We start from the raw sequence: 22976 nt of genomic DNA, 5'->3' as shown, positions 1-22976 counted from the left end.
GAGGCCCCCGACACTCTGGAGGTGAGCATGTGGGCCTGGTGAAGGGAACGAGCCATGTGAGGGTGAAACGGAGGAGTGGGGAGATTACTGGAAGAGGGAGAGAGCGGACCCAGAGAGGACAGCAGAAAGTGAGGACAGAGGCTCTTCTTGGAGGAAGAGGAAGCAGAGGAGGATTAGTCGGAGGGGCAGTGGGAGACCCAGGAAGAGAGAGGCTCAAAGGCGAGGGGTTTCAAAGCCTGCCAGGGTCAGGAAAGGAGGATGCTGGGAATGAGGAGCCAGCTGACCATCATGAATGGTTGAGGAGCCAGGTAGGAAACCTAGCGGGGCAGGGGGCAGAGTCGGGTTGGAGGCTGTTGTAGAAGTGGGGAAAGGAAGGAGAGCTGTGGGTAAGGAGAGGCCCGTGCTGCATTTCAGGCCTGGAGGGAGAGGCTGAAGGCACAGTGACAATGGAACACTGATGGAGTACAAAGGAGTACATTGCTGCCCCACCAGCTCACTTGGGGTTGTCTTCTCAGTGGATTTTCTCTAACCCACATACCCTCTCTTGCTTGATCCTCTTTGCAACCAGTTTATGACCTCAGGTTAACCAGGGTTAGTCTGTGGCCTCCAGAAACCCCATAGTGGTCTATGAAAAGCAAAGGACTTGGACTAGATGGCGAGATCCTTTCTATCCCAAAACAATGGTTACAGGTTACAGGCTCTAGGACCCCCTGAATACACAGGCTGGGGGAGGCTGTCAGAGCCAAGCTGTTGAGGCCCAGAGAGGGGCAGTGACTTGCCCACAGTCACACAGCCAGTGGTTGGGGACAGAGTGGATTGGGAGGCCTGAGCCCCAAACTTTTTGCTCTGACGTCTCATCTTCTCCAAACAACCAGACTCTTGGGTTCAGTTTCTGCCCTTTCTCTGGAAGTGGGACAAAGGAGCCAGGAGCCAGGCCAAGAAGCTGTCAGGGCTGTTCCCAAACCTCAGGAGGCTGGGATCCCGAGGTCCACACCCAGGTAAACACAGGTCAGCGCTGATACCTCTCACTTGGCTCTTGATAGTTTCCTCCAAATCAGTTCCCCACTATTATCTTGCTTATCCCTGCAGGCCCCCTGGGAGCCAGGGAGGGGCAGAGAGTACTAGCCCCACTTCAGAACCGGGAGAAACTCAGACAAGGAAGAAGGCAGTAATTTGCCCAAAGTCACCCTGCGAGTCAGGGATAGGACTGGAATAGGAGAACCTGTGGGAGGGATGGTCCAGTGGTTAAGACTCCGTGCTCCCAATGGAGGGGGCCTGGGTCCCATTCCTGGTCAGAGGACTAGATCCCGCATGCCAAAACTAAGACCCTGCGTGCCGCAGCTAAAAGATCCTGCATGTGGCAACAAAGATCCCATGTGCTGCAACTAAGACCCGGGGCAGCCAAATAAATAAATAAATATTTTTTTTAAAAAGGAGAACCCATGGGAGGTGGGGTGGTCAGCAGAGCACATGGCCTGTTGGGCAGGGGTGGAATGGTGCCATAGGGATAAAAATGCACACAGCCTCAGGAATCGAGGGTCCCCTGTCTCACCAGGACAGTGATCTCGCCATCCCAGGAGGGAGACCTCTGAGGACAGGCTCTGCTCACTCCCCAACTGGTGCAGGGTCCTGGGGGTGGGGAATGGAAGATGGGCAGAGGCAGCGGAACATGGTCACAGAGAATACAGATCTGAGGGGGAAACTAATCTTGGGTCAGGCTACTTGTTTTTCTGCCAGATTCAAGGGGCCCCAGGGAATCCCTATGCAGCACAGCACCCAAGGCTCCCCTGCTGCCCCTCACTGCCAAGGGGCCAGGGAGTCATCTGGACACCTGGGGACAGAAGCAGATTGGTGCAGGCAGGGGTCAAGGAAGCCACAGAGCTGGCCAGTCAAGGAGGCCAGTGACTGGCTCTGCCTTCCAGAGGGGTTATGTGTGGGGTGACCATAAACCCAGGTTATTAATAGAGTTCGCATACAATCTCAAAACCATCCTGAGTCTGACAATGAATTCCATTGTCATCCCAATTAGGGAACAAATCTGTTCAGTGGAGGAAGCCTTGAGAACATTCCACTAGGAGGGCAGGCCTAGTTCAATGCTAACATCTCTCCTCACATCCCACTTCCAGCCCTGTCTCCCTCTGCCCGAGCCTAGGAAAACCTAATCTGTCCCGTAAACTATGCCTCCCAGCCCTGCCCTCTGAGAGATCCATTTCTAGGGGGCAGAACCCCCCAGGTGACACAGCAGAAAGAAGCCTGGGCCCAGGGTCAGGACCCAGGTGCAAGCCCCATCTGCTTCACCTTGGTCGTGTGGCTCTGTGCTTCAGTCTCCTCATCTGAAAATTGGAGCTAATAAGAGCTGTCTGGCCCATCTTGAAGTTCGGTTGTAAGAATGGAAGGCGATAATGGAGGAGACCAGGCTGCCTAAGCATTGCCACGTACAGGGACAGAAAGCGGTGGTTTCCTGGGACAGCCAGCACTGCCCAGGCCTGGGAAGTCACTCCCTACTGTTGCCATAGCGTGACTAATGTGGCTCCTCGGCCGGCTGAGTTCCGCTCCCCGGAGGATTTGGCCCAGGCCCAAGCAGGGCGCTGACAGTGCAGCCCTGCTGGGAGCTGGGTTTCCCGGCAGCCAGGCACAGTGGGCAGGTCTGACCTGTGAGAGCCTGGTTCCCGCCTGGGGCCTGGGCTGGTTGCAAAAGGGGCTGGTGCTCCTGACGCAGATTGCTCTCGGTCTCACTCACTCTCCCAGGCTGGTTCCCAGGAAAATGAGGAGCTCAGAGGGTGTGTCACCTCTGCCCTGGGCACCACTCTGCTCCCAGGGGGAAAGCAAGCCAGGCCCAGCTCCCTCAGGTGTGCACACACTTACACACCGGCCTAGCACGCATGCCCAGAACAAAGATGCACGTGGAGAGAGACCCCTCACACAGACCCACACAGAACTGAACCAGGGCACACACAGACACATAAACATACAGCCTCCAAGAAGCGAGGTCCAACCTAGATGTGCACCCACAGGCACAGAGACCAACTCACACACCCAGACACACACATAGAGTTGTGTATAATACACACTCCTAAGGGCAGACATTGTGTGGCTACACAGACATACACGTTCAGAGCTATACACATCTCACCTAGACACCCACATTTACAGACATGGATACACAGACTTGCACATATATGGAATGATTCAGAGGTTTGCACAAAGGTAATACCCACTTGAAATACACAAGAGCAAAAACAGGGACACAGAGGAATGTACATGAAAACCAATATGTCATATATACACACCTTGTCATCAGTTAGCATTTATTGAACACAATCTGCTAGTCATGCACCAACAGAAAGAGCTCCCCACGAGTCACACAGACACAGAAACTCAAGTTCCCTCATAAGTGCCACTTGGGATTATATGGGGGCCCTGTCTCCAGGCCAAAGATGAAGGACATTTTTTTCTGTAGATGGTCACCAACTCATGGTGGAAAAAATAATCAACTGTGGATATAGTCTCATTTATAAAAGAAAAAAACTATTTAAAGGAAAACAACCTAAATGCCCCCAATGGGGATCTAGTTGAAGAAATTATGGTCAGGGTGAAATAGTAAACAAACATACATATATGGTTATAGATTCTGGTCAGAGTTAATAATGACATGAAAAAACGGTTAAAATTAAAAAAAAAACCCCAAATACAAAATTGTATATACAGCATAATCACAAGAAATATTTCAAAAATATGCATAGAAGAGAAGACTGAAAGGAAGTACATCAAAATATTATTACTGGGCTTCCCTGGTGGCGCAGTGGTTAAGAATCCACCTGCCAATGCAGGGAACACAGGTTCAAGCCCTGGTCCAGGAAGATCCCACATGCTGCGGAGCAACGAAGCCCGTGCACCACAACTACTGAGCCTGCGCTCTAGAGCCCGTGCTCCACAACAAAAGAAGCCACCACAATGAGAAGCCCGCGCACTGCAACGAAGAATAGCTTGCGCCCGCGTGCAGCAGCGAAGACCCAATGCAGCCAAAAATAAGTAAATAAAATTAAAAAAAAGACTATTAGTACATTTTCAATCTTCTAGTTCTTCAGATTTTCCAATTTTTCTATAAGCATTTATTATGGAAAAAGAAAATAGACATTTTAAAAAATCAGCTAAGAGTTGGTTACAGAGATATTAAAAATAATTTACATTAATAAGCACTAATGTAAGACTGAATATGTAAGAAACATACACTTATCCATTTAATATAATCAATGTTCCTTTAAATTTAGATTCAAGGGCAGAGAAAGCAGGGGAAAAGAGGCAAATGGAAGAGAGATAAAGAGGTAAAAACAGTCCCAGAAAAGTAGAGAGAGGACGCATTATAGAGAGAAACAGAAGCAGAATGAGACAGTGGTTTTGGAACCAGAGGTAAATCCCTTTTGCTCTGCACGGGCTTGGGCCCCCGTGCCTCAGAGGGCCTTTCCAGCAAGGCATTGCTCTTTAGGGCTGTCTTCAGGCCTCAGTGACACAAACCTGGAGATGAACTTTATCCTCAGGATCCCCTACAGGGCACACTGCTTGGCTTTTTCATCTTAGGCACTTAATGGCCAGCAGCAAACATTGCCTGAGCTCAAGACCCTGTGGGAGCACATGGGCATGAGTAGGACTTTTTCTCTGTCTGTTTAGCTGGAGAGATGTAGCCTGAGCAAGTGACCAAATTCGGTGTCCCTTCAATGTGCCAAGAGAGCAGTGAGGACAGTAATACAGGTCCTGGAGAAGAGGAGTATTGATTGGAAGATGGTTAAAGGAGAAACAGCGCATCTGGGGGATTGCGGGGGTGGGGGGAGGTGGGGGCACTTTCTAGAGGATTTGGCAAAAGCACAGACTTGGAGTCAGAAGTAAAAAATTATTGGGGATCAGGGAGTGGGGATCACTGGGACAAGCTGGCCTTGTCCGGGTTGGTGTCAGATTTGAGGTCCTGAGTGCTTAAATGAGAAGCTGGGAGTTCACTGCAGGCAATGAGAGGTACTAACAGTCTTGAGTCAGGGAGGTGCCAGAGGATAAGGAAGCAGCGCTAGGGAGACTGGAGTGGGAAGCGGCAGTGGCAGAGATGTAGGAGCGAGGCTGATAAGGCTCAGTGACCCAGCAGGAGAGGAGACATAATGACGTGGATGTGCTGGTACCATTAGAGAATTAGGGAAGTAGTTGGAGGTGGGGCGGCCCAAAGATCACCTAACGAGGCTTCCTCCCCTGACCCATGGCACCTCTTAAGTCCCCTCGGAGCAGTTTGAAAACCTCTAATCCAGAGTCTTGAGTGTTTCATTTTGCAAATGAGGAAACTGAGGCACAGAGAAGGAAAAAAAAATTGCCTAAGGTCATGGTTGATGCTAGAGCCTGAACTTGAACCAGGAAGGGAGTGTGTCAGGCTGGGTTGAGGTAATGGCAGGCCATGGAGCAGGGGTGTGAGACCCCCATCAAGACCTGGCTGCAATGGTGCAGCTCAGCACCTCCACCTGAGGGGGCAAGGGGACAAAAGGAGACAGGTGGCTGGAGTTCTGGGGGGTGGGCCCAGGTGGGACAGAAGTTGGACAGTCTTGGGTAAAACTAAACTTGGGGATTATCTGAGGTTTCACTTGGCTAGGGTTTCTGTCCCTCAGCCATATGCTGTTTCTCACATACACAGCTTCCTGCAGAGGGAGCTGCGCAGGGACAGAGTGCTCACCTGGCCCATTAGTTGCCTAGCAGGTGTTCCAGGTGTCCCAGGAAATACCTCTCCACACGAATAACACCCATGTACCTACTCTGGAGTTTGCAAAGTGCTCTTGTAGCCACTTAGTAATAATATCTCACTTGCGATATTACCGTTTTTCTCTGAGCTTCTCTTTCCTTATGGGTAAAATAAAGTGGTGCCCCGCCCCCCACAAATATGCCCATTAAAGTTCCTTCCAGCTCCAATTCCAGGGAATGTTCTCTGGATCCCTGCTCCTCTCCAAGTCCTCAATCAATGAATGCTCACTCTCAAAGGATTTCTGGGACCAATCTTCGATTTAAGTTGCTGACAACAGGCATCCAGACCTTCACTGGGTCCTTATGTGGACTTTAAGTGCTAAGGCTGAAGACTGGGTCCAACCAACTCAAGTCCAAGAAGTTTGGCCAGCGGTTGAGGTTTAAGCTGTATATGGGGGTCCTTTCATGCTCAGGGTCTGAACCAGAGGGCCACTCCAACCTGAGACCCTGGGCCCTGTGGACTGTTGGAAGGATCAGAGCAGGAAGGTTAGAAGGCTCAGGATTGCCCCAGAGCCCAGCGCTGAACACTGTGCTCTAGAAGGGAGGAGGAGAGGGGAGGGGCACCACCCGCCTGGTGAGGTCATGGGAAAGCAGCTCTGGCGCTGACACCTGGGGAAACCCGTTTCCAGGCTGCTTCCCACGCTAGCTTTCCTGGGAACCAGCTAAGCCCCAAGCGGGGAGCCCCTAACCCACCCCCCCCAGTCCAGTTCCCATCACACTGTCCCATCTAGTCCAGCCCGCACCTTTCGATCTAGCCTCATTCCTTTGGTACTCAACCTGCCTCCATCCAAACTGTTGGGCCTTGAGGGACCAGTGTGCTGACTCCTGCAGGAAATGACACAGACAGCAGCTTCAGAAACTTAAGGCTTTATTTGCAGACTCTGCACTGCCTTATCTTCTAGGTTGTGACCTTGGAGAAAGCCCCTTCTTTCTTCAGGCTCCAATTTGCAGCTCCTCCCCCTCCTCTTGCTGGGCCTTGCCTCTCACTTCCTGCCCCACTCCTGGCCTAGCCAGTTTGGGCAGTGCCTAGGGAGCACTGAGACCCAGCTCTTCCCAGGGACCAGCCCTACCCTCCCTGGCCTTGGGGGTTGAGGACAGCCCAGGTGGCAGCCTTGCTCCTCAGCTGCCCCACTTCTCTGCTCTCCTTCTTTCTCTTCTTCCTTCCAAGCCTAGCCCTCTCATCTGCCTCCTCCTCCCCAGCCTGCCTCCAGTCCCAAGGCTCCAAGCCTTTACTTTCGGACCCCTCTCAATCTCTCACTGACCTCCGTCTTACCCAGTCCATCCTAAACTTCTCTCCAGTTCAGGGCCAGATGCCTTCTAGCCCTCCTAGATGCCCAGCTGTTCCCCAGGCTCTTCCTCACCCCTGTGCCAAGGAGCAGGTGGGGACCACCAGGAGTGGTCCTAATTCAGCCAGATTGACCTAAGGGCCCATGAGAAGAGACTGGGTATTGGATCCCAAACTGCTTGGAGGGAGCTGACACTGTTAGGATCATCCCATGAAAATCAAAGTACTGGGATTTCTCTGTACTTGAGAAATCCAAGTCAGAGAAATCCACAGAAAACCAAGTCAGAGCCTTCCCTCCTCCAGGCCCTAGGCTCACCCTGGCACATAAGAGTGGGCAGTTGGAGGCTGTGTTGCCACAGTGTTCATATGGGAACTGAGTCCCACGGGGGTGACGTGGCCCTGCCAGCAGGTCCCTCAAAGGCCCCGTGCCCCAGGTTCTAGAAGTCTGTGGCCATTGGCCTACTGATCATTTTGCTGCCACAGCTCTTCAAACAAAGCAGAAGAACTTCTTCCAGCGGCAGCGGGAGAGGGTGCGCACACCTTTGGCGTTCAGTTTCTTCTCCAGCCGGGCTTTGTGCTCAATGGCACTGAGAATGGCCAGGTCAAACACCTCCTTCAAGTTCTTCTGCGTCAAGGCAGAGCATTCCAGGTAGCAGCAGGCCCGGATCTTCTCGGCCAGACCCTGAGCCTGGGGTTGAGGCACGGGGCCTTTCCGGCCTCCCTGGTCCAGCTGAATCAGTACATTGACATCGTCCCTCAGGTCGGCCTGCGTGCCCACCAGCAGCACGGGCGCCTGGGGGTTGTGAGTGCGGATCTCTGGCAGCCATTTCTCTGTGATGTTTTGGAAGGAGCTGGGCTGCACCACGCTGAAGCAGACCAGGAAGACATCCGTATCCGGGTAGCAGAGGGAGCGAAGGCGATCAAAGTCTTCCTGGGATGGAAAGGCCAGGCCATTAGTAGGCTTATTCCCTACCCCTGGACGCGGGAATCCGCTTGTCACCTGAGGTTGGAGACTGAGACTCGTAACTAAGGGCCCAAGGCCTTCTCCATTCCTGATGGATCTGGGGTCCTCCCAGCCTCCAGCCCACCTCACCCCAGACCAGCAGAGGCCGCTCCCTACTCCTCTCACCTGTCCCGCTGTGTCCCAGAGCTCAATGCGCACCGGGGCTCCGTCAACCAGGACTTGCACTGCAGAGGAGGAGCAGGGGAAAGTCTGAGTTACAGCGTCCAGGATCCCACCAGGCCTCACCAGCGCCACCTCGGGGCCTGCTCCCGTCAGCCTCCCCGGCGGTTTCAGTGCACTCGCGCCTCAGCGCCAGCCCCAGCCCCGGTGCACAACCCCAGCCCCTGCCACGCGGCCGCCGGGGCCGTTGAAATTACCGGAGAAGGTGTCCAGCGCTGTGGGCCGGTAGCGCGCGGGGTACCCATTGCAGGTATAGCTGACGATGAGGCTACTCTTGCCCACGGCGCCGTCGCCCACAAGCACGCACTTGATGCCCAGCTCTGGGGACGCGCTGCCCCGCCGCGACGGAGGGGTCGGGGCCCGGAGCGGGGACGACTCGGCCTCGCTTAGCTCCCGCGGGGGCATGGCCCGCTCCCGGGACAGCCGGGTACCAGGCTCCGCTGTGCTCGGTGAAGCAAGGTCCGTAGGTTGCCTCTGACTGAATCTGCCGAGACCCGGCTCACCCGCCAGCAGCTAACCGCGGGTATATGGGGGGCCCCGCCTACCTCATCTGCATATCCCATGCGGCCTCGGGCCCCGCCCACCCTCCAGGCCTCCTCTAGGACCTCCCTCTGCAGCGTACCGCAAGAGGTCAGGCAATCTCTCACACCCCGAGAAAAAGAGGCAGGCCAAAAAATGACGCTCGGAGAATCACACAGGTATGAGGACAAAGACTCGCCCAAATGAGGCAGATCTAGGTATCTTGGCAGAGAAAGATATCCAGGATTTATTGTTAGGAGGAAGAAGCAAATTGCAGAACACATAATGCAGCATGTTCAAATTAAACCTTTGTTCAAATTAAAACAAAAAACTAGACATGTCTGTACGAGTATAAAAAAGTCTGGGTAATAAGTTTATTAATTAATGAATTATTTTTTTAAAATATAGAGGTCATGAAGAGGCCGAAGATACACGCAGGCGTGAACTCAGCAGGCAGGAATGTAACGACCCCCTTCCACCGAAGAGCGTCCTCTAGACTCAGCCTGAAGGCAGGCTTTAAACACCTTCACTCTGCTCCTCTAAAGGAACTCAGGGTGCTGGAGAAGCTAGCTGGGGAGGATCTTCAAGGACAGTCCTCCAGTTGAACATTTTCTAAATCCCCAAAGTTCCTAATATTATCTTCATCATTATCATCAAAAGCACATAGTAATTAACTATTTGCTGATGCTGTTCTGGGCCGCACACTGTCCTTGCCTTAGAAGGAGTTTACAGACAGAGACAAGATATCCCAGGTAGCCCTAAGAAGGTCACCAAGAGAGCAAGTGAAAAATAGCCTGATGCTAATTTCATCTCTTTACTGCAGCCACACCAAGTGACACCAGGCCCAGAATGCTTTCTCTGCATTCCAAGCCCGTACAAAGATCTCAGCCTACACAAAGATCCTTGAAAACACCTCATTCATGAGTTGTGGAAGGGAGAGTGTTGGGAGGCAGATATTAAAGAAAAGAGATAATCCAATTTCTTAAACAGTTGGTAGTATAAAAATCCCTAAGTCAAAATCTCTAAATCTCTTGAAAAAAGTCTCAGGACCCCTGGTTTTTATTTATTTTTCTTTTTTTTCCCCCACTGTTGGTCAAAAGTTGAGGACAACTAGAACATTGCTGATTTAACCATTTAAAGCTTGACTGTGGGGAAATGGTAGGATCCCCAGTATCCACTTCTGCATCCCAATGTCTACATCCTGCATTCCCTATGTCCAAGTGTCTGGGGATGCTAATAACCCCTAACTATAGCCCCCAGTGACTTCTCAGACACATCCACATAAGTTTATTCATCTGGCAAGTGAAAGAAGCCTCAAAGTGTTGTCTTGCCATTGTATAACCCAGGAGGTCTAAAAGCTATTCTGTTTGCTCTCCTGGAAAGGGAGGCAAGAATGGGAATTTGAAAGACCTAGACATCAAGAGACGTGCCCCAGTATTCCTACTTCTTCAGCTCATTAGCTGTGTGATTCCTGAGAAATCACTTGCTCCATCTCAGCTATAAAATGCCAGGTGAAGCATATTTATTTCTTAAGGTCCTTCTGGTGCTAGCAATCTGTTATTCAGGGAACCTGGGGAAGTTGCCTCAGCCCAGGTGTCTGGGACAAAATTAACACACACACATACACACCCAACACACACACACGCGCGCGTGCGCGCGCTCTTCTTCACAGCACTCTTGTCCTTTTACCCAAGCTTTAATAGTTTTATTGTAGCTGAAATTTGAAGGTAATCCTGTTTCTTTCTGCAGGTAGAAGGGGTATAAGTAATACACAAATGGGGGGAGGTATCAGCTGGCTATGGTTAAAGCCCTAACTTGGCCTGCAACAGGCCATTCTTCACTGGCCCCTTGGGTGGGGACACTTTCGAACCTAGGTCGTTCTGTCGGAGCTGGTTTAGGGACAGTCTTGTCAGCAAGAGGGGGAGGGAGGAGACAACCTGGGGAGCTGGTGAGTCATCTATTTCTCAGCTAAGGGCTTGTAATTCTGGCTGTTGCTGCTGGGAGAGTCCCCTCCCAAGGGTGGCTTGAGTCTTATTCCTGCCCACCTGACGGATTGTCTGTCCCAACTTCCAGTCAGATACACATTTGCTAAGACTAAAACGTCGCCTTGACTTTCTCCTTGGAGAAATGATTGATTTTAGGATTGGAGTAGGAAATATACAAGATGAGCCTGGGAACATTTTGTAGCACAGAAAGTAAGGAAGTGCTAAACAAACAAACAAAACAACAGGAAGGTGGAGATAAGTTAGAGGACACAGGGGCCAACTGAAAGAGCTTCCAAAGGCCAAATCTGGGACAATTGGAGCGACAAAATAAACCAGTATTGGATTATAACCCAAAGTATAAAATAAATAGCTGCTAGTCTATTCTGATATAAATGACCGAATACATAAATAAATGGGGGATAATAGCCAAATCTCCTGTGAAGAATTCCAAATAATGTATGTAGATACTCCACCCTCAAGGAGGAGTGTAAACCAGCAATCTTGTGGGCTGTGTATAGTGATTTCCTTGCAAAGAGGACAGTCTGAAAAGGGTGGGGAAATAAATAACTTTACAGTGGAGAATCCTGACAAACGCTCCCTCAAGCAGGTGATCAAGATTAAGATCAACACTGATAAGTCAAGTTGATAGTATGTACCCTTGATGTGATGTGATGAGAATGACATTTTACCTCTGAAGAACTCCAGCCGAATCATGAGAAAAACATCGGAAAAGTTCCAACTGAGAGACATTCTACAAAATGCTGGCCCAGTACTCCTGAAAACTGTCAAGATCATCAAAAACAAGGAAAGTCTGAAAAACTGCCACAGCCAAGAGGAGCCTAAGGAGACATGACAATTAAATGTAATGTGGGATCCTGGGTGGGATCCTGGGAGAAAAAGAGGACATTAGGTAAAAACCAAGGAATTCTGAATAAAATATGAACTTTAGTTAATAATAATATACCAATGCTGGTTCATTAATTGTGACAAATGTATACCATACAATGTAAGATATTTATAATGGGGGAAACTGGGTGTGAGATACAGGGAAACCCTGTGCTATCTTCTCAATTTTTCTGTAAATCTAAACTGTTCCAAAATAAAGTGTATTAAAAAACTGAGCTTCCCTGGTGGTGCAGTGGTTAAGAATCCACCTGCCAATGCAGGAGACACAGGTTCGAGCCCTGGTCCAGGAAGATCCCACATGCTGTAGAGCAACTAAGCCTGTGCACCACAACAACTAATCCTGCGCTCTGGAGCCTGTGAGCCACAACTACTGAGACCCTGTGCCACAACTACTGAGGCCCGCGTGCCTGGAGCCTGTGGTCCGCAACAAGAGAAGCCACTGCAATGAGAAGCACGCGCACCGCAACAAAGAGTAGCCCCACTCGCTGCAACTAGAGAAAGCCCGCACGTAGCAACAAAGACCCAACATAGCCAAAAATAAATGATAAATAAATTTTAAAAATTAAAAAAAAACTAATAAAGAAAAGTATGGTACTGGAACAAAAACAGACACATAGATCAATGGAAGAGTATATACAGCCCAGAAATAAACCCTTGCTTATACAATCAATCTATAACAAAGGAGGCAAGAATATACAATGGAGAAAAGACAAGCTTTTCAAAAATGCTGCTGGGAACACTGGACAGCTACATGCAAAAGAATCAAACTGGACTACTTTCTCACACCATATACAAAATAAACTCACAATGGATTAAGACTTAAATATAAGACCTAAAACCATAAAACTCCTAGAAGAAAACATGGGCAGTATGCTCTTTGACATAGGTCTTAGTAATATTTTTTTGGATCTGTCTCCTGGAAAGGGAAACAAAAGCAAAAATAAGCAAATGGGACTACATAGAACTAAAAAGCTTTTGCACATCGCAAGAAACTATCAACAAAACAAAGACAGCCTATTGAATGGGAGAAGATATTTGCAAACAATATATTCAATAAGGGGTTAATATCCAAAATATACAAAGAACTCATAAAATTCAACGAAGAAAGAAACCAAAACAAAACAACCCGACTAAAAAATGGGCAGAGGACCTGAATAGACATTTTTCTGAAAAAGACACATGGACGGCCAACAGGCACAAGAAAAGATGCTCAACATCACTCATCATAAGGGAGATACAAATTAAAAGCACAATTGTCAGAATGGCTATCATCAAAAGACAACAAATAACAAATGTTGGTGAGAATGTGGAGAAAAGGGAACACTTGTGAATTATCAGTTGGATTGTAAATTGATGCAGCCACTATGGAAAACAGTATGGAGGTTCCCCCCAAAATTAAAAATAGAACTACCATATGATCCAGCAATTTCCCTTCTGGGTATTTACCTGAAGAAAACAAAAACAATAATTCGAAAAGATATATGCACTCCAATGTTCATTGCAGCATTATTTACAGTAGCCAAGATATGGAAACCACCTAAGTGTCCATGATAGATGAATGGATAAAGATATGGTATATATGTACAAAGGAATATTACTCAGCCATAAAAAAATGAAACCTTGCCATTTGTCACAACATGGATAGATCTACAGGGTATTATGCTAAGTGAAATAAGTCAGACAGAGAAAGAGAAATGCCGTATGACCTCACTTATATGTAGAATCTAAAAAACAAAACAAAACAAAATAGGGACTTCCCTGGTAGTCCAGTGGCTAAGACTCCACACTCCCAATGCAGGGGGCCCGGGTTCGATCCCTGGTCAGGGAACTAGATCTCACATGCTGCAGCTAAGACCCAGTGCAGCCAAATAAATAAATACATAAATAAATATTTTAAAAAATAACAACAATAAAATAAAAAGAGAGTCGTAATTACAGAGAACAAACAGGTAGATGCCAGAAGGGATGAGGGTGGCAGGGAGTGAAATACTGAGGGGATTAAGAGGTACAAACCTCCAGTTATAAAATAAATAAGCCATGAGGATGTAAAAGGAATATGGTCAATAATATTGGAATAACTGTGTGGCAACAGATGGTTACTAGACTTATGGTGATCATAACATATGCAAATGTCAAATCACTATGTAGTACATCTGAAACTGATGTAATATTGTATGTCAACTGTATCAAAAAAACCCCAAAAACCTAAGCCCTAAGTTAAAAAAAATTAGCTAGCTTAGGGAGAGTGTAAGATTAATAAAATAGTTTTAATTAGCAGAAAAACAAAACAAAACTAAAACGTGGCCCTGACATTGAATCACGGCAGTCATAACATTTTGTTTCCAAAGTGTCCAACACAAGGTGTATGGAGCTTTAGACTTGTAAAAGTGCTTTAGTTTGCCCTATCTCACATGATACCCAAGTGCAATTGCTGGGGTCTGTGAGGGGTGTTGGGGGGAGTATACAGGGGCCCAGAGAAGTTAGGGGACTAGCCTCAAGATCAAAGAAGCTAGTAAGTGGCAGACAGTCCCAGAACCAGCAATCCACAGGTTCACACTCAGGTATGGTCAAATTCTTAGGCATTTCTGTTAAGCCCATATCTTATTTAAAATTACTGCATACATTGGAATACCTACAGCAAAACCTCAACTCAGTAAGAATAAACCAAAAGAAATCTACCCGTACCCCACCACCATGATTTTCCTATTGCTGAAAAAGGGATTAACAAAAAAGAAAGAGTTTACTCAAAAAGTTCAGTGCACAAGCTCTTTGTGAGTGAAATGCACCTCATGTAGTCTTTTTCTATTTCTTCTGCATACTCCACTCCAAAGCCTCCGAATCAGGCTTGCTACTCAGAAGGAGCCCAGAGACTCAATGGGCAGGTCAGAAAGCTTTGAAATAAAAAGAGGATGCAAGAAAAAGAATTTTATATCTAACACTTAATTTCTTTGTCCATCATACTTCAATAAACCTGGGAAGAACACTACTTATTTACCAACATACTGATGATAATACAATAATTAGGCTGCACACTCACCAGGCTTTCCAGTTAATTAATTGGGTTTTTCTCTACTCGGTGTACTTGTGTCCTGGGAGAGAGCTGGCGGCAAAGTCAGCGGCCTGGGCTGAGTCAGCCTCCTGGTGCCAGGGGAACAGGATCTTGCTAGTCAGCCCTCCAGCCCCTCCATGCCATCTGTCTCTAGGATCAGGCTGCCTCTGGGGCTTCGGCCCTGCCCTGCCCACTGTCCCGCATCCAGCCTTGCTTAGCCTTTGCTTCTCCCTGTCTTTCTCTCCACCCCGTCTCCATCTACCTGATCCCAACTGCTACTGCCCCCCTCAGACAACTCTTTCCTGCCCAGACTCTGCACTCAAGCCCTGGCCAGTATTTTTTTCTTTTTCTTTTCTTTTTTTTAACTGCCTTCAGGAGTTGCCAGCTAAAAACGTTCATGTAAAAGAACTCCCCTCTCCTTTCATTAACAGAGTTCCCCTTCTAACTTCCTTATTTCTGATCATGTAGCACAATTCTCTCAAGCTAATGAATTGGAAGGAGTTGGAGCCGAATACTCTCCAAACCTTCCCATGCACTTGGACTCCCTCCTCTCCATCCTCCCCCGTCCTCAGTCCTTTTCGTGAAGTACTTGACGCCCCTCTTCCTTTTAGCATCCCTTGCCCAAAGAATCACCTCCTGCCTGCCTCCCTGGCTTTGTTTTGCTCATTTCTAGTGCGCTCAATCTTCCTAAGACAAGTTTATTCTGTCACCCTCCCACTAAAAAACCTATAGTGAATCCCTGTTTGCCATTGGATAGACTGTACAAGTAAGTCCCTGCTGGCTTCCCACAGCCTCTAATTACAGTATACCCCCAGGATGCGATAAATAGCCACTGAAATAATCCTTAAGAGAACTTCCAATGATGTAGGAAAATGTTAAAAATAGTGTTAGGGCTTCCCTAGTGGTGCAGTGGTTGAGAGTCCGCCTGCCGATGCAGGGGACACGGGTTCGTGCCCCGGTCTGGGAAGATCCCACATGCCGCAGAGCAGCGGCTAGGCCCGTAAGCCATGGACGCTGAGCCTGTGCTCCGCAACGGGAGAGGCCACAACACTGAGAGGTCCATGTACCGCAAAAAAAAAAAAAAAAAAAAGTTAAATGATACAAAATTATATAAACAGTTTGAGCCCAGGTATTTTTTTTTAAAAGTGTACAGTTAGAATAAAAGAGAGTCCTATATGAAGGACATAGACCAAAATATGGAGATTCATCGCCATTGGGTGGGAAGCCTGATATATAATGAACACTAAACACATGTTAGCAATTAATATTATGTTGCTTTATCATCATTTTCTCTCCTTTTTCTACAATGAACATGTTATTTTACACTAAAAAAAAGTTACTGGGCTTTCCTGGTGGTGCAGTGGTTAAGAATCCACCTGCCAATGCAGGGGACATAGGTTCAATCCCTGGTCCGGGAAGATTCCACATGCCGCAGAGCAACTAAGCCCGTGTGCCACAACTACTGAGCCTGCGCTCTAGAACCCATGAGCCACAACTACTGAAGCCCGTGCACCTAGAGCCCATGCTCTGCAACAAGAGAAGCCACGGCAATGGGAAGCCCGTGCACTGCAACGAAGAGTAGCCCCTGCTCACCACAACTAGAGAAAGCCCACGCACAGCAATGAAGACCCAACGCAGCCAAAAATAAATAAATTTTACAAAGTTACTGAAATTAAAAAATATATTTGTCGTATATTTAGAAAAAAAAGCGGAAATGCACCAACATGTCAATGACTACCTCTGAATGGCAGAATTATGAATAGTTTGTTCTCATTCATTCCTTCATTCCATGAGGTTCTTTTCGAACCCACTGTGGGGCAGTCACTGTGGAAAGTGCTGAGTGCACGTGGATGAACAAAACAGGCCTCACCTCTTTCCCCACCTCGCTCTACCCTACATTAACCTCCCTTCTCTAAACTCATTGTCTGTTTCTCTCACTTTGAGAACGTTATGTGTTTCCTGTGTGCATATCATATACTTCAAGCAGCTGGGAACAGGGAGGGTCTCATACAACTTCTGGCTCTTACTGCCCCAGTCCAGTGGCATCCCACTTAGGAGGAGCTTATCAACTCTTTGTGGAATGAATAAATGAATGGGGAGGCATGATTTGCCAAATGATAAAGAGACTGATAAGCAGGCAGCCCCACCTTCCCTGATGTCACAAGCACTTGTCCAAATGGCCAAGCCCTGGGTTCAGCCAAATCCTGTTACTTCTCCTCAAAGACTGGCTCCACTGGCCCAAAGCCTCCTCTTGAATAGAAGTTGGGGCCTGAGACCACCGAGGTCCACTCAACTCCCTGGGGTTAACGCTAGAGTGTGTGTTTTCCTTTGATGATGAGGATGATCATTATGAACATTAGCAACTTTACAAAAAGAGGACCCAATAAACAAGCATTCAATTAATAATGACATCCAAATTCTCTTCTTGGCATTGCTTATATAAATTCACATTTTACATAGTTTTAATCAGGGATGATATTTACATTGTTTAACAACTGGTATGGCTGCAGAGAGATGCTAGTCCTTGTGCTGGAGCAGCTTTTTAGAAGATCTTTAGTGTGCCTGATATTAACCCTTTAGTGGCTGGCTCCTGGGGAAGAGTGATGGGGAGGGGTACACTCAGGGAAGTGGATTTTTTTTTTTTTTTTTTTTTGGCCACATCGTTGCGGCACATGGGCTCTAGAGCACGTGAACTTAGCTGCGACATGCATGTGGGATCTTTGTTCCCCGACCAGGGATCGAACCTGCGTCCCCTGCATTGGAAGGCAGATTCTTAACCACTGGACCACCAGGGAAGTCCTGGAAGTGGATATTTTAACAACTGGTGTGGCCACATCGGTGTGTACCTGCTGAACTTCATCAGCCTGGTTGGGTTTGGAGCGAGTGTGAACCAAGCAAAGAGGGCTTGGAAACAGCCTGAAGAAACAGCAGGAATCACGCCCAGAAGGGAAAGAGTCTGGTCCATTTTGGAACTAAAACTATCTCAGCCTGGCCAAGGAAGAGAGTGGTGAGAAATGAGCTGGAGAGGGAGGCAGGAGCCCAATCCAGGTCACATCACAGCTTTTCTTTTCCTTCAGGGTTATTTCACTGGGGAACAGCTAGCCTAGGGTGACCAGGACTAGGGGGTATCCTGGGACACAGAACTTTCAGTGCTAAACCCAGGAGGGCTCATCTCCCTAACTAGATCTCTTTTTCCTCCTGTTAGTAGGTCCAGCCTGCTCTTCAGAAAGACCACAGCAATTGAAACTAGAAACAGAGCAGGATTTTCCAAACCACCATGAAATCACCTTTCACTATTTTTTGTAAAAGTGCTGATAGAAAGGTACTGGGTTTTGTTCACATTTAAGTTTGTATAAAGCTAGTATTTCTCAATCAACTTCCTTTCCCTGCCTTTATTGCAAATTATGCTTTTGTTAACAAGAGACAAGATAGCTTGATGGCTAAGAGCGTGGGCTCTGGGCCAAAGCACCTGGGTTGGTATCCGGGTTGTGTCCCTTAATAACTGTTGTCTTTTCTGGGCCCCAGTTTCCTTGTCTGTAAAATGGGATTGATTAAAATAGTACCTGCTTCATAGAATGTTGTGAGGGTTACATGAATTATGGAGAATGCTCAGAATAGTGCCGGTACAGAGAGAATGCTCTGCAAGGGTGCACTAGTGTTATAATTATCTTCCTCTGGGACAGGGCAAGTTTTTTCAGATGAAGTCATGGCTCCACCTGAGACTGAACAATACAAATTTGTCAGATAAGGTAAATTCGGAATTTCTTCTTCTGTGACCCAGATAGGGAACACAAAAAGTCATCATTCTAATACACTGGTATTGTTATTATCTTTATAGGTGAGGAAACTGAGTCTCCATTGAAGTTAAGTGGCTTGCCCAAGGCCTCACGGCTAAGAATGAGCCAGGATCACAGAACCCCGTCTGTCGCCCCACCATCACCCCCGTTTCAGTCATCCCCTTAAGAATGGTGGGCTATGGGGACTTCCCTGGTGGTCCAGCGGGTAAGACTCTGTGCTCCCAATGCAGGGGGCCCAGGTTTGATCCCTGGTCGGGGAACTAGATCCTGCATGCATGCCACAACTAAGAGTTCACATGCCGAGACGAAGATCAAGTGTGCCACAACTAAGAGCCAGTGCAGCCTAAATAAATAAATAAATAAATCTTGAAAAAAATAAGAGTCATGGGCTACACCATCAATGGACATGGTTTAGGAAGACATGATATATGTATACACACACACGCACGCACGCACACACACACACAATGGAATATTACTCAGCCATAAAAAAGAATGAAATATTGCCATTTGCAGCAGCAAATGGATGGACCTAGAGAATATTATACTTGGTGAAGTAAGTCAGACAAAGACAAATATTATTATGAAATCACTTATATGTGGAATCTAAAAAATAGTACAAATGAATCTATATACAAAACAGAAACAGACTTATGGACACAGAAAACAAACTTACAGTTACCAAAAAGGAAGGGGGGCAGGGATAAATTATGAGTATGGGATTAGCAGATACAAACTACTACACATAAAATAGATAAGTAACAAGGGTTTACTGTATAGCACAGGGAAATATATTCAATACCTTATAATAACCTATAATGGAAAATAATCTGAAGAAAAAATATATATAACTGAATCACTTTGCTGTACACCTGAAACTAACCCAATATTGTAAACCAACTATACTTCAATTTTTAAAAATACAAAAAAAAAGAAGAATTATGGGCTACAAAGCATGCTATCTATTGTTTTATTATCTTTTGTCTTATAAACTCTAATATCCATTCTGACATTTGGGCAGAGATCTTTTGATTTTTTTAATTTTTATTTTTAAAAAAATATTTATTTATTTATTTTTCTGTCTGTCTTGGTTGCACCAGGTCTTAGTTGTGGCATGCGTGATCTTTAGTTGCGGTGTGTGGACTCTTAGTTGGGGCACGTGGAATTCCTCTTAGTTGTGGCATGCAGACTCTCTTAGGTGCAGCATGCATGTGGGATCTAGCTCCCCAGCCAGGGATTGAACCCAGGACCCCTGCATTGCAAACGCAGAGTCTTACCCACTGGACCACCAGGGAAGTCCCGTGGGCAGAGATCTTTTTAAAATTTGATATCGCAATCAACTCTACTGAGATATCATTTACATCTAAAATGCACCCATTTTAAGTGTATAATTTAATGAGTTTTGACCAATGTATCCACCTACATAATCAACACCACCACAATCAATATACAAAACATTTCCATCTCCCCTAAAAAGTTCCTTCTTGCTCCTTTCTAGTCAATCCTCCACCCCCATGCCAGGTCCTAGGCAAACACTGATCAGCTTTCTGTCACTAAGGTTTAGTTTTTGCGTTTTAGAATTTCAAATAAACAGAAACGTGCTCTGTGTACTCTCTTATGTCTCACTTCTTACACTCAGCCCGTTTTTGAGTTTCATTCACGCTTTTGTATGTAAGGCTAGTTTGTTCTTTTTTTAATTGCTGAATAGTATTCCATTGTATGGATGTACCACTATTTGTTTATTCTCTTATTGATAGACATTTTTAAAATAAATTTATTTTATTTATTTATTTTTGGCTGCGTTGGGTCTTCATTGCTGTGCGCAGGCTTCTCATTGCAGTGGCTTTTCTTGTTGCAGGACATGGGTTCTAGGCACGAGGGCTTCAGTAGTTGTGGCGCACGGGCTTAGTTGCTCTGCGGCATGTGGGATCTTCCCGAATCAGGGATCAAACCCATGTCCCCTGCATTGGCAGGCGGATTCTTAACCACTGCGCCACCAGGGAAGTCCCTCTTATTGATAGACATTTGAGTTGTTTCCAGTTTGGGGCTATTATGAATAAAGCTGCTATAGACATTCGTGTCCAAATCTTCGTGTGGACTATGTTTTCTTTCTCTCAGGTAAATACCCAGGTATGGAACTGCTGGGTCATAAAGTCAGTGCATGTTAAGTGGCTGTGAGTCATCACACCATTTTATATTCCCACCAGCAATGGGCTCCAGTTGCTTCACAGCCTCACAACACTACATATTAGTGGTCTTTTTGAACAGTTTGGATTTTACTGTTGTTGTTGTGTTGTTACTCTTGTTCTTAATGTAAAAATCTCATTACTTTTAAAAGTTTGAAAACAGTTTCTGCAAGAGGCCACGTGGATGAGTACAGAGGCAAGTTTTATTCAGACATATGCAGTGTGATGGCATGATGTAAATGCACATTAACGTGTCAAGTCATGCATTAACTCAGCAGGCACTTCCCAAGTACGTCCAGTGTCAGGTCTTATGATCTAAAAGGTTGGAGACAGGATGAGGGCTGGTTGTTAGATTTTATTGGGTTTCGCATAATCAAAGAAGGCTTCCTGGCTGAGGCATCTTTTGAAATGTATCCTAGACTAAGGGATAGATAAGGAGCATAGAAACTGGCTTGGAGGCAGTGCCCTGAAAACCATTATTCCCTGGGCGCTGTCCCCAAGTGTCTCTAAATGGACTGTGAGAAGGGTTTGGCTCTCAGAGAACTACAGACTGTTAGAGATGGTCTAGTTCTACCCTCACCAGTTACAGTTGAGGAAATACAAGGAGTTCAGAGGGGCCAGGTGACTTGTTCAGCAGCATCTGGCTGAGTTAGCTTCCATATCCTGAGAAGAAGGGGGTCTGGAGAAACAGCCCGGGAGGGTGGTGGGGAGGGCAACGGCCAGCCTGGGAGGGGCTCCTGGAGAGGTGGTGCTGGTCCAAAGCATGCACCCCACCAAGACTCCCAGACTCCCTAGAAGTGTATAAAACTGTAGGTACTGACAACTAAAACTTTTCATCTTAATACCACATAGCTGCAGAGAACGTCACCTGTAGCGTACTATGACCTCATTCTTTTACATATACACATTGGAATCTAAAATACCAAAGGAGTTTGACATTCTAACACATCCATTTAAAATAATGTGAACAAGCTCTCCTTTAACAGTTGGAAAGTTTATGTTATTTATTTTCTCTTTCAGTGCTCCCAATCTTACTGTAACGTATGTTATGACTGAAAGTTTTATTGGTACCTTATCCTAATTGGGTGTAATTAGTATATACATTTTTTAACGTTATAATGTTATATATCTGGTGACTTTGAGGCTCTAAGTCTTAACATTGTTTTCTTTTGAATTAAATTATCATTATAATTATTCAACTCATCAAAACATAAATATATTACACATTTTGATATAGTTACACATAAAAAGTAAAATTATACAAGAAATACATTTTTTTTTTTTTTTTTTTTGCGGTATGCTGGCCTCTCACTGTTGTGGCTTTTCCCGTTGCGGAGCACAGGCTCCAGACGCGCAGGCTCAGCGGCCATGGCTCACAGACCTAGCCGCTCTGCCGCATGTGGGATCTTCCCGGACCGGGGCACGAACCCGCGTCCCCTGCATCGGTAGGCAGACTCTCAACAACTGCGCCACCAGGGAAGCCCAAGAAATACATTTTTTGATGAGATGCATCAGGCTCTTTTGGTTTTGTTTTCAATCAGTTTATGCATTCATGGATAGAATGCTTGAATGCGACAAAGTTCAGCATCAATTCTCTTACGTTTTTGTTTTGTTTTGTTTAATGTAAGTGCAGAGAAACCTTGTTCACATACATCTTTAGACGTGAATGGAAGGAGGTTTGGTATAGCAATATTACTTGATTATTTGACTCCCTTCCAAATTATATGCCAAAAATATTAGCAATTATTTTTAATGATGTTTTATTTATTCAGACTGTGTTGGGTCTTCGTTGCTGCGCGCGGGGCTTTCTCTAGTTGTGGCTAGCGGGCGCTACTCTTCATTGCGGTGCGTGGGCTTCTTGTTGCAGTGGCTTCTCTTGTTACAGAGCACCGACTCTAGGTGTGCCGGCTTCAGCAGTTGTGGCTCACGGGCTTCAGTAGTTGTGGCTCGCGGGCTCTAGAGCGCAGGCTCAGTTGTAGCACACGGGCTTAGTTGCTCCGCGGCATGTGGGATCTTCCCAGACCAGGGCTCGAACCCGTGTCCCCTGCATTGGCAGGCGGATTCTTAACCACTGTACCACCAGGGAAGTCCCCGTTAGCAATTTTTTTTCAATTAACTAAAGTTTGATTAGGTTCTCAAATCGTATTCGAATTAGCGAATTAGAAACCGTTCGATGTTTTCTTGTCACTTGGTCTTTATTCTCTTTGTGGGGACACCAACAATAATTCCAGTGGTCTCTTTGCTGGGCTCCTGGAAGATTTTTATGCCCTGAAGCAATGTACCATGGGGTGGAGTGG

At 46.6% G+C, this 22976-nt stretch overlaps 1 protein-coding gene and 1 non-coding gene across 3 annotated transcripts in view; both read right to left on the bottom strand.

Moving 5' to 3' along the window:
* Window positions 1-6498: 6498 nt before the first annotated feature.
* Window positions 6499-22976, bottom strand: part of RHOV (ras homolog family member V) — a 22983-nt gene continuing 6505 nt past the window's right edge. The window contains exons 1-3 of one of the 2 annotated variants that reach the window (XM_029236983.1): window positions 8435-11522; window positions 8184-8242; window positions 6621-7985 (exon numbers count right to left, since the gene is read on the bottom strand). In XM_029236983.1, coding sequence (XP_029092816.1) covers window positions 7542-7985; window positions 8184-8242; window positions 8435-8642 — 711 coding nt within the window. In that variant the 5' untranslated portion in view covers window positions 8643-11522 and the 3' untranslated portion in view covers window positions 6621-7541. Of the gene's footprint in view, window positions 7986-8183; window positions 8243-8434; window positions 11523-22976 lie in introns of those variants that run through there. The other variant, XM_029236984.1, reaches the window with a different exon arrangement.
* On the bottom strand, window positions 19716-19788 carry TRNAA-UGC. Its single transcript has one exon. It is a non-coding gene; the product is annotated as a tRNA-Ala (tRNA).

Source organism: Monodon monoceros, unplaced genomic scaffold (assembly GCF_005190385.1).
Source record: "Monodon monoceros isolate NGI ecotype Baffin Bay Population unplaced genomic scaffold, NGI_Narwhal_1 Super_Scaffold_21, whole genome shotgun sequence".
NCBI classification, from domain to species: domain Eukaryota; kingdom Metazoa; phylum Chordata; class Mammalia; order Artiodactyla; family Monodontidae; genus Monodon; species Monodon monoceros.
Note: the sequence above shows the minus strand (reverse complement) of the source record. Positions and strands in the feature narration are given on the sequence as shown.